General features: G+C 38.0%; 1 protein-coding gene across 2 annotated transcripts; it reads right to left on the reverse strand.

Moving 5' to 3' along the window:
- Positions 1-2,515: 2,515 nt before the first annotated feature.
- Positions 2,516-13,664, reverse strand: NUDT12 (nudix hydrolase 12). 2 transcript variants are annotated; one of them, XM_061479036.1, is made up of 7 exons: positions 13,575-13,664; positions 12,695-12,908; positions 9,139-9,734; positions 8,077-8,244; positions 6,200-6,313; positions 4,540-4,739; positions 2,516-2,741 (listed from the first exon to the last, which is right to left on the reverse strand). In XM_061479036.1, the coding sequence occupies exons 2-7, from the start codon at positions 12,898-12,900 to the stop codon at positions 2,631-2,633; spliced, it is 1,395 nt and encodes a 464-aa protein (XP_061335020.1). In that variant the 5' UTR covers positions 12,901-12,908; positions 13,575-13,664; the 3' UTR covers positions 2,516-2,630. The 2 variants fall into 2 exon arrangements, with proteins under 2 accessions (XP_061335020.1, XP_061335021.1); XM_061479037.1 differs by lacking the exon at positions 13,575-13,664 and adding an exon at positions 13,214-13,225.
- Positions 13,665-14,674: the final 1,010 nt, after the last annotated feature.

A 14,674-nucleotide genomic window follows, 5' to 3' on the forward strand; every position in this document is an offset into this window, starting at 1 on the left:
TGGTTTGTGTTTAAACACCTCATCATATTTTTTTTATTACTATTTGTAAATTATTATAATTTCAAAGCCAGGTAAAATACGTATTTACAAATTATATACTGAAGTTAATTCTCTGTAGTGTATAGAGAAATTACGAGAAAAGGCATCCCCAGAATTTTCTGCCTTGTCCATCTATAGGTAATGAGTATTCTTTTTGTTCTGGCACCAGTATAGAAGCAAGAGAGAAGACAGTGAGACCATTATTAGAGAGTGTGAAAAAAACCCTCTGTATTTTTAGGGTTTAAGGAATACTGCAAATCTGCAGCCTTTTGGATAAAGTAAATAACTGAAAATCTTATGGAGCTGTTGCTGTAACCACACTCCAGTTAGGACTGCTACACTCTGCTTAACCATTGCTAAATTTAATTTGGTTCTTTTCTAAATTGCTGTAGTTGCTAAATAACTACAGCATTTAGCTCTTCCAGGAGGTTTTCATACGTAATCTGCAAACAATATTTATTCTCCAGAAAACTTCTATGCATAGGTATTTTCAAACTATGACTCAATCCCATAACCTATAAACAGGCCAAATTAAGCAATAAAAAGCCAGGAAAAGTTTCACTTTAAATAAGAGATTAAAATTATAAAATTACTTTTTTTAAACAAAGGATATTTGTCATGTACTCTGTGAATGGTTGATCTATTGGGAGGGAAAAAAGTAAAGAAAGCTTGAAAAGGACGTTCGTGTAGGTTTTAAAAATGTATATAGATTAAAAATTGTTGCAACACCAGCTGTTATTAGAGCTGAAAGATCAGTAAAATTCTACTTTCAAACTCAGAGATTATGGAAGTGCTTTCTTTTTCAAACTATTCTTTTTGACTTTTTTCATGAAGTAAAACAAAATTTTTCAAATTATTTATTAGCACTGTAATTGCAGAAATGTATTGTTTATACAGATTCTCAATTAAAAAATAGTCTGATTCTTAGTATCAGTATGGATATCAGTATGGTTATGGATACTGAGTTTCATAGTTATAGGAACCCACTATAATTTCCTACATGAAAAATTAATATTAGGATAGGTCCTCTACATGTATTTTTCAGTATCCCAATGTCATAAATACTTTATGGTAACTATGCTTGCTCTTTATCTTCCCTTTTCCATCTTATCCTCATCCCTTCCTTGTTCATCTTTCTTAATGTACATAATTATACAGTACTAGCTAAAATTCCTTCCATTTCTTAGTTTCCATCACTGTTTCCATGCGCTATCCTTTACTTGTATAAGCAACTGCAACAAGGCTTCCTTAAGTCCCACTGATTTTTAAAAGATTAATTCCACTGATAACATGCAGTCCCACTGGATGCTTGTCATGCTTCCCCTTAAAAGCAATTTTTAAGGGAAGCAGTGCATTGCTTCCTTCTCTTTTCCAGATGGCTCAACAGACAACCTGATTTCCTTCACCTGTAGGTGCAGACGAAACAAGAGAGAGGATCAGACAATGTAATGATTTGTCAACTGTTCCAAATCTGTCAGAAATGCTTCTTGCTTTAAAGTCTGATATGCACTGCCTTAGAAAAAAAAAAAAAAAGCTGAGTATAGTATGGCACTGTATGGCAAAAAAAGAACCATTAGGATTTGTAAATTTTTTTACCGATTCCAGTTTGCAGAGCATTCTGAAACAAATCTGATATCATTCACTGATTAAAAAATATTCAAATTACTTTGAATAAACCAATTATCATAATATTTACAACTATAATTGTATTTCCTTTCATTCACTTGCATTTTATCACTGAATCATTTTATCAATGAATGCATGATCAGACTAGTGAACCATTACATAACATTAATAATAAATATACTTTTATAACCTTCCATTTTGAAAGAATATTAACATTCGATAACACAACAAATTAAGGCACAAATCTGAACTGTAGTATTAAATATAAATAAGTAAATATTTTAATTTCTATGTTGCTTTCCCAGTTTTAGAGCTGGGGTTAATATATTTCTTTCAACTGTAAAATTCCTAACAGTAGTAACAATCTTAGTGTCTTCATTTCCATGAAAGAACTCTGTACTTATTTTGAAATATTATGAATTGTTTAATTAGTCTACTTTTCTCCTCCACTACTCTTACATTTCCAATTATTAGAAAATGAAGTAATTCAGTGCTTAGGGTCAGTAAGCACATTATTCTCTTATAAAAATACCTAATATTTAGGCTTTTGAAGATGGTTCTCCAGTATCTTTTTCATAAACAGAATACTGTGTTGCACCTTTAAATTCAGGCTGATGTACAATTGGGTAAGTGCAGGTTAAATCAAACAGGGGGAGTAAATACTCTTAAAGGGTTACTGACATAAAAGATAGAAAGTACTACATATTCACCATTTAAGTATGCCATTAGCTTAAAAATAACCATAGGTGATAGGACTTTCAGCACTAAATGTTGATTTTTGTGCCAGGCAGAATTTAAAGAAAGGATAGGAAAAAAAGAGAATGAAACAATTAAGAGGACATAAATAGTGTTCAAACAGGAGGGAAGGTCAGGCCTTTTAGTAATGCTGTGACTCATTCCAGTGGTGGACAGAAAAGGCCAAATCAAACATTCAGAGCTTAACAGCAGTAAATCACTTATTAGAATTAAAGATTAGCATTTATTCCAATCCAATGTTTTATCAACTGGTGTGCAATAGCTTGACTCAGTGGTACAAAGAATGACCGCTGGTTTCCTTTGACAAGAACTTCCATGACCTGCAATAAAGACAGATTTTTTTCTTTTTAGAAGACAGTATTATAAAGTACATCGAATCTAACATTTTATGAATGCAGGAATACTCTAATAATCAATCTGTCTATCGTTACTATAGCTAGTAAAGAGCCACTACCGTATTCTCCAAGACAGATGCAGAGAAAAAACACACGTGGTTTAAACCCAGTCAGGTAATTCGTTCGCTCACTTCCCCAACTTTCTTGCCCTCCCCCTGCTCCCGGAGTGACGGAGAGGAGAATCGAAAAGAATGCAACTCCCACGGGTTGAGATAAGAACAGTTTAGTAACCAGGGTATAACACAGATCACTACTGCTACCACCAATGATAATAATGATAAAGGAAATAACAAGGGAAGAGAATACAACACCTCAGCACCAGCCGACCGATAACTCGCCCCCCAAGCCCGACCAAGCTCCGACCGATACCTCCTCCAACCCTGCAGTCTCCCAGCCCTTCCGGCTAACTCCCAGTTACATCCTGGGCATGACGTGCTGTGGTATGGAATACCTCTTTGGTCAGTTTGGGTCAGGTGTCCTGTCTCTGCTTCCTCCTGGCTTCCCCTCCTCCCTGGCAGAGCATGAGCCTCACAAAGTCCTTGGCCAAACCAAAACATCTCTATCAGTTCTGTTCCCAGGCCGAAAGTCAAAACACAGCACTGCACCAGCCACCAAGAAGAAGAAACATGACTGCTACTGCTGAACCCAGGACAGGATTATGTGTGAATGCTGACATTTTTGAGCTCAAAAGGGCCCCAAAGGATACCTTCTTTCTAATACAATTCCAGAGATTGACTGTTAGTAAAATATTTAAGGTTTGTGTGAAGCCTTTTTATGGTAAGGACCACGAGATGGTGCTCTACACTCTTCCATAAACTACTCTTTTTTTTTTTTATTCCTCCACACGCAGTGCAGAAAGAAATGTGTTTTGTTCATTTTCTGAAGCACTCACAAAGCAACATGCAAGTACACTTTCAGTAGTTCCAGTTTAGTACATTTCTGAAGTACATTTATTTCCACCTCTAGACCAACTTGCATGTGACTGTATTCAGAACTGATATTAATTTAAAATAATGCTCTCAGTGATGTCAGGAATACACTGAGATTATAGTTAACTGACTTTGCCTTTAGGTTGACTTACAGAGCTAAAACACTAGCAACTGCTAAACAGAAGTACAGTGTTAAAAGTTTAGCTCCTAAGTAGCCTGTGGAAAAACCTATGAAGACTATTTGTCTAAGCAATCTTGCCTTTTTCCATTCATGAATTTAAGTCTCTCTTTCTGTGAAAGACTTTCTTTCCTCTCTTTGACTATATTTTAAGTACTCAAAACAGCTAAATGCAGAATTTCCTATTAATGCAGAGTAAACTCTGTTTTTATACAAAGAGTATTCAAACTAAGAATACCTCGGAGTTCAACACCAGTGTATTAACGTACTGAATGGAAAAAGACATTCAAACTAATGAATTCTCAGAGTTTTTACCTAAACCTCCCTCCTCACAGCAGATCTCATGGCATGCTTGTTTGGAGAAACTCAAGATGATGAATGTTATTAAATACTACTTCTGCCAAAATGAAAAATGACTTAGAAATTCCCGTGAATATCTGCCTTTCTCTTTGTTGTGTGTAATCTACAATTACAATATAATGCAATTGTAGACTGGTAAAATGAAGAGTACACATGCTTATCCAACTTGCTGAAAAATACCCAAGTATCTATTGTATGCCAGAACCTATACAGTCACAGAGTAATCGATACAAGAAGAAATTAAATTGAACTTTACCTGTTCTCTAGTGAACCAGCTGGCATCCTCTATTTCATTCTTGTCAACTTTAATTTCTGTAGACACTGCAACAGCTAAGCAGCCAATCATTAAGGAGGAGGGCATTGGCCATGGCTGACAAGAGACATACTGAACACGGCCAATTTTTACTCCAGCCTCCTCTTCTACTTTTCTTTGGACAACATCTTCTATTGTTTCACCTAATCAGAAAGGGCAAAGAACAAGCAGTTGATGAAAATACTCCAAGCCAGGATTACATTCTTTTCTTCTGTGCTTTGAACTGACTCAAAAGACTTGACAATTGCCCAAGACAATTATCCATAGAGATCTAGTTCACAGATCAGAGCACAGACCTTAAGCACAAGATACAGAAGTCTGGTAAAGTAAAACAAGCTACCAAAGCAAAATGGAACTTTGAAAATAAAGTATGATAATTCCTACAGCATAATATTTATTCCCGGAATTGACAATTTATCATATGTGTAAACTATTATTACCAAACCTAAAATGTCAAAAATCAGGTAGGAAATACATTGTTCCTTTAACTACTTTCAAAATGCTGATCTGTTCATTTATGAATAGCACTGTGTTAATTTTTAGATTTTCCGTGCGATTGCAACAGCATGTTATACAACTTGAGAATCAGTATTTCAAATTATAATAGTAAGAAAATAGAGCCTCAAGAAGACTTGCACACATTTTTGCTTTTTATTATTACTTTGCCTGACTCATTCTTCATTGTCTTAATAAATACACACAATTCTCCAAACTTAAACTGCAATGGAAAGCTTTACTTCCATATTCATAGTAAACTGATAGATGCGTATGTGGAGTATTGACAGTAATAGACATATGCATACTTGTACTGTACTGTAACCACTGATTACAGACTCATTAAAGCAGACAGCCCATGCACCAGAGAACAAGGTTTTAGTTCAGCTATGTTCAGCTGATTAGAAGTTGCTGCTGAGATCTTAAATTTCAGTTTATATGCTTGAATTCAGTATCAGAAATAAGGCCAACAGAAGACAGCAAGCAGTGAAGAAATAAGTATCTTGACTTTTCAAATGATACTTGAATAACCTTATTCATGCTATGATTGTATTTCACCTGCATAAAGTTACTGAATATAGTCATACACTAGTTTTACTGGTGATTAAGATGTATTCCCAATATAAAAAGTTTTACAAGTTGTTCTGCAGCTTCTAATAATTGCAACTAATTCCAACTATTACTGCTGAATACAGCTAACAAAGTATCTGTTTTTCTTTTGAAGTGATACAATTTCTATTTTTCTCCCATGTAATCAATCAGGCTCTTAATGTGTAAGCATATGCTTAACTTTATGTTAACTTTTTAACTCTTACATTTCCTAAGCTAAAATCCCTTGCTAAATATAACCAAAAAAAGAGACCTTGTATATGTTTTAAAATGTCTTTTTTACTTAAAAATGTGATGAGAAAGCTATCTTAAAATTATATTTACTTAAGTTGCTTTTTTTTTTTCATAAATCGGCTGCTGGAAAGTACAGGACAGGCTACCTAACAGGTAGCAAAAATATTTATTTGCCATAACACCAAACATATTTCTATATTATTTTCAACGGACAATACTGGTATCTGAGAAAAAATATTTGGTAAGGGAAAACAAAATTACTCACCAGGTTCTACAAATCCAGCAAGACAGGTAAACATTCCTGGGGGAAACCTCTTCTGCCTACCTAAAAGGCAGTGGTTGCCATCTGGATGGATGACTTGCATTATTACAACAGGATCTTTAAGGCACATGAAAGGAACATATTTTAACATTTGAAGGAATTAAAGGCAGTAATAAATTTCAGCCTATCCAATACCAATGCATGCAAATACAAGTAAGATATCTTTAAATGACTGAGATTAGAATTGTATGGAAGCGCAGAGTAAGATACTACTTTATTTTGATTTTTTTTTTTTCCTCCTGCAAGGTATCTGTTTTGCAACACCTATGCTTAGTACAAGCAGTTTACTAGCCAAGGCTTAAAATGCAGGACATTAATTACCTGCAACCAAAGCACACAATCTGTTATGAGTACCAGCAATATTAACCTAGCTATGCAGTCACCAGATAGCAGTAATTTCTGCAGCAAAACCAGTTTACTTTCACCTTCTGTATGCACACAGGTATGATGTACTTTTGACTGAAATACCAAAGAACCACCAGATACTCCAGTTACAATGTAAACACTGAATAAACTTTCTGTTTATTGATTCATTGACCATTTGCTATCAAACTCTTAGCTGATGTTGCACTTTTACATACTTTCTCACTTCTGGTCATTTTCTTTTTCAGTATTGTTTAATACTTTCTTCTATTGGCATCATTATTTTTGTCATGCCTTTTTGCACACTGTTCATCTACCATCTTTTCCCCTTTTTTATTGTTATCTAGCTCTTAAGTTCCTCAAGGTTTTGGGGTTTAGTTTTTTCTATCTCCCTTTGCCTTTATGTATTTCTTCTTCAGCTATTGCTTTACATGTTTTTTCCTTTCCAGAACACCGACATTTTCTGTATGAAAAGGCTTGATTCGGCAACCACTATAAAGAGCAATTTGAAAGACTTCTGTCCTGCTCAAACATATGTGCCATATAGCACAGTGTGTATCACGGAGTATTGCCATCTGTAAACTTTCTACAGAGTTATCAATAGAAAATGCTGGTTCATCAGTCTTTTCTATATAAACCTACTCCTCTCCAAGTTTGTTGTGCTAGAGACTGTAAAGAAACAGGCACTAATATTTCAGCAAGTTTCACTGCAGTCTGTAAGACAGAAGAGTATGACAGAATTGCTTTTACTACTACAAAGATGTATCTACAGCATGTAAGAAAACATGAAATCCAGAAATATAATACACATACATCTAGAACTACAACTGCAAAAGAAAGGAAAGGGCAGGGGAAAGAATGGTGATTCAAATCACCAAAAGATCCAGGAAGAAGTGATAAGGTTTTTTTAGCTCCCTTGTTTCCCCATCAATAACACAGTACACTCCCTTTGCAATAGATGAACAAAAGGAGCTACAGAAGACTGCCTACAGAAGCTTACGTTCTGATGAGAAACAGGCCTGGCAGTTTGTGACTGACAGAGAATAACAAAAGGCAGTGAAGATATCTAATACTGTCAAAGTGGCATTACAGGAAAATGAGCACTGTATCAGAAATTTGATACAGGGCCAAATTTGATACAAAACTATTTCAACCTCAAACAGCTTGCAGCAAGTGAAAAAAAGGGGGGGGGAATTAAAATGTGACCCTTTGCTAATATTTATGGTGTTGGAAATTCTAATTAGTATTACTCCATTGCAATCAAGACTGGTATTGTCACAAGAATGCTTTGTCGCAGACTACTGTAAGAAAGAAAAGCCTGAACAACTTAATCCTGAATAGAGCTGAGGCACGCATACTCTGGGGGAAGACATGTATTAAGACCTGAAACGGAAGCAAGCAGCTGAAGTAACTAAAACAGAAACAAGCCACTTCCGTAAATCCTGCAATATTCTCACCAACTCTTGGATATGATGTGTTGTGAACACCTTGAAGACTGGGACAATCTTTTTTTAAACAAGTTTTCTTGTAACCCGCTTCTTCAATCTTGGTTGCACTCCCACATGTTGGGCAGAATTGGTAGCGGCTGTGCCATGCTAGAACAGATCTAGCCTGGGCTACTACTCCTTCAAAAGGATATATTGAAAAGACACAAAATCAATGACCAATTCATGTAAGCTTTTAATGTACAGAAAAAGCAAGTAGTAAAGTTTAACATAAAAAAAAAATCAAAGACTGTGGCTTGAATTGTTGAGCAAGTTACTCAGATCTTTGTAGCACAGCATGTGCAATAGAACACAGTACTACAACACCTACAGACCAAATTATGCATTCAGAAACAAATTAATCTGGATCAATAAGCTGTGTTTCTCACAAAAGCTACTTTATCTGGGCAAAGTGCCAGAATTACATATCACACCTTTTCCACATGACCATTTCAGGGCTACTACAGGTATTGACATAATAATATACTGCTGCATTTAAACTCCAGGTGCAAGCTTGCCCTTTATCCTCTTGTAAAAGCAAACTTGTTACAACAGCAACTGTTAACATCATCTCCATAATGACAGTCGCTCACTTTGGGATCCTGACTTTCCAACACTTGCTCATACTGTTTCCTTCTCAGACGAATGTCCAGTGCACTCTTCTCAATGGCTGTTTTGTTTTGTGTAATGGAAACTCAAGATTTTTTTCTTAGAACATTTATGCACATGTATCAATATTTAAATAGTAGCGCTTATAAAACCATAACAGTAATAGATTTTATGGTCCAATACTTGCCAATGCCATACAAAGGCATTGCTAACACCTGTGTATTAGCCTTTTGCAACTGCACAAGTTCTTACACACAAAATTACTCACAGAACCACTGCCAGGCTTTTAAAATGACAATATTTCTAAAGCCACTGAAAATACCAGATTCCTTTGCAGTGGTTTGTCCTTGCATTATATCTCAGTGCATCCCAAAGTGTATTTTTCTGAATACATGTTTGATAACTGCTGCATTTTATGCATCTTACCAGCTTCTCTTTCAGGTAGCTGCAGCAGTGCTGGCATTGGTGGGTGAAGAAAGGAACAGTCCTCATGCTTCTGTTTAAATTCTTCAGCTGAAGCAGAATCTATGCTAAGAGCAAACCAAGCACCTAACCCATCCTCTTCATCCTCTTGCAGAATTCTTCCATTGCAAGCAGCCAGCAGGTTCATGTGGAACTGAAGTTCAACTCCCAGAAAAATCAAGGTTCTGTCTTCAGTTTGATTCATGTACTGCTCCACATCCTTGTAGCATAGCCTGCAAAGCTTTACTTTTGACTGCTGAGAGCTCTCTGTTCCCCCACCCAAAGTAACCAAAGGACTTAGATTTGAGAAGAGAATGTACACTGCAGTTGGATGGCTTTGTTTTTTGCTTAGCCACTTGGTATCTGTTCTTTTATCACTCCTTCTGTCCAGAAGTGTCAAGCCAAAATAATTTTCATATTCCTCTGCTTCATTTGACAGAAAAGTAGGCCTCTGCCCACCCTTCACATTAGCCAACAAATTAGCTATGTGCTTGTACCCGCAAAATTTAGCAATGTCTAGAGCTGTCTGTCTTGATTTATTCACAATGGTCCTGTCACACCTAGCGAAACAGAAAAGAACAGTGGTTAACAAGATAAATATGTTGAGTCCTGATGCTGTATTATTCTTAATTACATCATATACGTCTGATACTAATTAAAGTGCAAGAACTTCCAGACAGTTTGTCTATCCCAAGGCTAAATACTTAGCATTATGGTAATAAAGACTAACCATACATCATTTTCTTTTGCTAAGGCAAGACACCAGTGTGTTGATCCACTCCAGATCATCATTTACCAAGGTTCATACATACTACAACAGCAATGAATTAATTAACATCCCACATACTGTATCATTAAAAAAAAAAAAAAGCTCAAGATCATAGACTTATACAATCATCTAGGTTGGAAAAGACCTTTAAGATCATTGAGACCAACTGCAAACCTAACACTGCCAAGTCCACCACTAAATCCTGTCACTGCGCTACCTACACATCTTTTAAGTACCTCCAGGAACAGTAACACAACCTTTTCCCTGGGCAGCCTGTTCCACTGCTGAATAACCCTTTTGGTGACAAAATTTTTCCTAATATCCAATCTGTTCTCCCCTGGAACAATATGAGGCCATTTCCTCTCTTTCCTATCATTTCCTCTCTTTCCTATCATTTCTCACCTGGGAGAAGAGACCAACACCCACCTCACTACAACCTCCTTTCATGTAGCTGTATAGAGTGATGGGGTCTCCTGTCAGCCTCCTTTTCCCATACTAATCAAAACCGTAGTTCTCTCAGACCCTCCTTGTAAAGCTTATTCTCTACACCTTTCACCAGCTTCACTGCACTTCTCTGGACATGTAAATATCAACTTTTGGACTTTGAAAGCCAGGCTACAGGTCTATTCTGAATAATCACAAGTAACAAAAAAAAAATCAAAAAAACCAGTTTAACTAGCATTACTCCAAAGAAACATCTGCAAGCAACTTCAAAACATTTACAGTAAAATACGTACCATTAAATAAGAATCAAAAATACAGCCTCCCCTTAGTGAGAGAAGTAGCACCCTTACAACTGAAGTGCTGGTCCCTGAAGGGATCTGTTTGTTACCAAAATGTCTTCAAAGTGACACAGATGAGGAAACATTGCCTCACAATACGTATTTCTATATTAAAAAAATCTGATTGGCATGTCTACTGCAATTTTATTTTTTGTTAAGTCAAGTGGGTAAGCAAAATAGAAATTTCACTGTAAACTACAACTTTCACAGCAGATGTGGCACCAGACTCATCAGTTTTTAAAACTAAGGCACATGTAGCTGTCCCACAGGAACAACTGTTTTGAGATTTTATATTAACCTCAGTAGTTTCTGAAGGTGTTTTGAGTGTATCTTGGAAAAGCATTCAAAGCTTAATTTACAAGGTTTTGTGGCTAAAGAAACCACTTTCGCGCATTTACTATTAAGTCTCCTCTAGGCACAATCTTGTCTAATTTCACTTAATTTCCTATCTGTCAGCCACTAAATTTTGTTCTGAATTTTTATTACCCCATCTATCTGTTCATATATATGCAGACTGTGATCTGGCTGCTGTTCAGCATCCACAACACTGGCCTGAAATTTTTACATCACTAAGAACTTTTTTTGCAGTCTACAAACATTTCCTTCAGCTTTTCTCAAACATGAATACATAAAGTTGACTAGCTTTCCTGTATTAGTTTCTGGAATGTCATGCAATACTACCTGCACAGACATTCACATTTATGTATCCAGCAACAGTTATTTGTCCAAATGATTATTATGACTAAGCATTAACTGAGACCAATGAGGCCACAGTATCACCTCAGGAGCAATACTGAATTGCCTAAGAGAATAGCCTTGAAAAGGACATTTACACACAGATATTCACTCTGCTTTTAGTGTCAGCATAACTTAAAAAAACTGTTATCCTATTTACCAAACTGGTGAATCTCACAAAATCTCAAAAGACTCCTCAACATCCAGAGGATTTCAATCCACAAAATTTGGCACTGAGATACTCCTCTACATGCTGGAATTTACTGATTACAATACAAAACCACAGTTCACCTGATATTCAATGACTGGCCCCAGCAGAGGGCACAGCATTCAGGTAAAACTGAAAATAAAAAGGATGGGATGATCACTGGAGGCTGTGGAACACTGTGTTTGAGATTACTCATAACCAGAAAATGAGCCGAAATTGCTTGGTTCTGATTTTTGGGGTGCAGAAAGGAAACAGACTTGGCTTGATCAATGTACATCTCAGTGGAAGCACACCATCTGACTTTCACCCTTTATGTTGAAATGTTCTCCATTTGAAATATTTGGGTCCTGACTTAATTTAGGCTTCAGAAGAATCTTCTTTGGGGTCTCAAGGAGAATGCTAAAGCATTCTTTGCTGAGTGTCTTTTGAAAGCAGAACTACAAGAGTTGACCTGAAGATAGACAGGTATAACTGAATGTTTCTAAGAGGCAGTGAACATGTTTGGTGTCATACTGACTGATGAAAATAATGTAACAACAGCTCAAGGAGGAAGGAGAAAGTGAACTGGCCAAAAAAATTAAGAGACAACTGAAACACATCAATCAGCAACTTTGGTAAAGGTCCTACTAAGTATGCTGTCAGATTGTCAGCAAACATTCTGTAATGTAGATACAGGTGGATTGCAAATAAAGTTTAAAGCAAAAGTTTAAGTGTAACAGCTGAATATACTCAATTTATTCTCTGTACAGTGGCTGAACAGGATACAGTCTTTGTTCTGTTGGCCTCTGGGAGGAGTGACAATATACGCTTGAAGGCCAAAGGAATAATTTTAGAGATGGTCTTAACGAGTTTCTTAACAAATATGTAAGTGTCGTGACAGCAGAATCCAGTTAGAAACACAGTATATTGAATTTGAACCCTGAAGGTTCTGCTACCTGTCAGGTAATTTACTTTTCTGAGATCAAGTTAGTGGGTGCAAAGGGCTTCAGCTTAGAACTCTTCAACAGGATCTACTGAACAGCTTACCCTTCTGCAAGAAGAATCTGCACGACCTCAAGGTGTCCATTTCTGGCACCATACATCAGGGCTGTCCAGCCATTATCTGCAGCTGCATTGATGAGTGACGGATAAATGCTGAGCAACGTTTTCAATCTGGCTGCATCTCCAACAGCAGCAAAATTTTGCAGCTGGGAAATCATGTCCCGATGGAGGTTCTTTTCAAAGTCTGTCATTGCAGCAACTAAGTTAAAAAGAAAAAAACCCCAAAATGCCTGAAAACATACCCACTATGAGGAAAGGGATTTAGGTGGCAGAATTAAGCTTAAAGATACACAGATAACCAAGTGTCACCAGAAGTACGGGCACAACAGCAAAACTTTTGTAGCATGACATTGTTATTCCTAAGCAAGCCACAGTCCCACACATCTCCAAACACAACTGTTATCCTAATAATCAAGACTAGTTTTGGAGAGGTTTAAGGATTTTGCTACAGAAATGAAGCTTCTCTGAACGTGAAAAACACGCTCTGCTCTCCTCACTGCGCACACAACCAAGGCAGCACTCCAAGAAACAAGTCTCGGCTACTTTGGAACAGAGAAAAACAACGGCGGAGGGGGCGCCCCCGCAGGCCGCAGGGCTCCCCCAGCCACACACAGACCACTGGACCAATTGCGGCGGCCGCTAAGCCCGAACTGCACGCAGTAGCCGCGGCTCGGGGACGCGCACGAGCTGACACAGACCGGCGACGGCCTCGTAACGGCTCCCGGCCGGGCCACGCAAGCCACACAGCCCGGTCCTCCTCCGGAACCTCGCATGTACCCAGGAGCCTCGGGCAGGGGCAGGCCCAGAACCGAGCACGGGCCCTGGCCGGCGGCCCCGCTGCCAACAGCCGTAGGAGCCCCATTACCGTGAGCTCAATCTCCACACCAACCAATCTCCAAAAGCTCTTCTGTCTCAGGGGCGATAAGCGGCTTCTACCCGCTCCGCCCCTGCGGCCGGGGCAGAAGACCCGCCCCAGATCGGGGTTGTTCGTGGAGTTGTTACGCCTGGGCCTGCAGGTGGTGGGATGCACACTATTAACGGAGTGATGCTGCCAAGCAGGGCAACATTGCTGGGCGGGTTAAAGAGCTACAGCCATTTTGTGCTTCAGGCAGAAAGCTCGGTGGTTACAAAAAGCAATAGAACTGTTCTTTAGCGCTGTGCTAAAGAATGGATCTTCAGGACTACCTTAACTTCCTGTAAATTCTATACACCATCCAGTTGAGGACATAACTGCCCAGGATCCTTTCTGACCATCTTTTCAGATCTTTGGTATCTGACAGCTGCTTGGAATGTTTTTTTGATCTCCAGAGGGCTGGTATGTTACTTCCTTGGCCCAAGAAGCAATAGAATGTGTTGTGGGAAGAGTGGAGCAAATGAGATGGCATGGCTTCCCTAACAGGGAACTTGGAATGATGATGCAAGCCAGAAGATAGAGTCATAGAATCCACTGATTTGGAAAAGACCTTTAAGATCATCATGATGCTGAGAAAAACACCCTAAAGAAACTCAATGTAACTATTAAGTAGGTATTTGTTTATTCAGTGCTGGGCACGTGGGGGTTGCGCCTCTTAACAGGTGCACTCTGTCGTCACAAATTTATGTTAGTAGATACACGAGATTTCTGAGAAGAGGAGGGGTCCTTCTTGGAACTCTGCCACTCCTCCTTGAGCGTGTGTATGGTCATCTGGTGGTGGCTGATGGTGGTCGTGAGGATGAAGGCTCAAAGTTTCCTAGGTTGAACTTTTTACCTTTTCTCTTGGAGTATGCACAGTACTTTTATGCGAGTTTCCCAAACCACTGAACCAGTATAAGTCTTTAGCACACAAGCAGTCCTTATTGGCTTAGGCCTAGACAAGTAGTAACAAAGTTGCTTAATTGAATAACTGACCTTAGATATTACGCTACCTTTTTCTTAAAGCTGCTTTTAGTATATGGTTCCCTTGTCTTAGTGAATTTCTGTTCTCA

Source organism: Pezoporus flaviventris, unplaced genomic scaffold (genome assembly GCF_033815535.1).
Source record: "Pezoporus flaviventris isolate CSIRO_AGI_PZ_B2104156 unplaced genomic scaffold, CSIRO_AGI_Pfla_v1 ptg000140l, whole genome shotgun sequence".
Taxonomy (NCBI): Eukaryota; Metazoa; Chordata; class Aves; order Psittaciformes; family Psittacidae; genus Pezoporus; species Pezoporus flaviventris.

What these genes read in the sequence shown, in the direction of transcription:
- NUDT12 (XM_061479036.1), bottom strand. Translation starts at nt 12,900, where the DNA reads ATGACAGACTTTGAAAAGAACCTCCATCGGGACATGATTTCCCAGCTG. An exon ending in CACATCATATCCAAGAGTTG is followed by an intron (nt 6,314 to 8,076) that starts GTGAGAATATTG and finishes TGTGCCTTAAAG; the next exon opens with ATCCTGTTGTAATAATGCAA. An exon ending in TGCTGGATTTGTAGAACCTG is followed by an intron (nt 4,740 to 6,199) that starts GTGAGTAATTTT and finishes CTTTCTGATTAG; the next exon opens with GTGAAACAATAGAAGATGTT.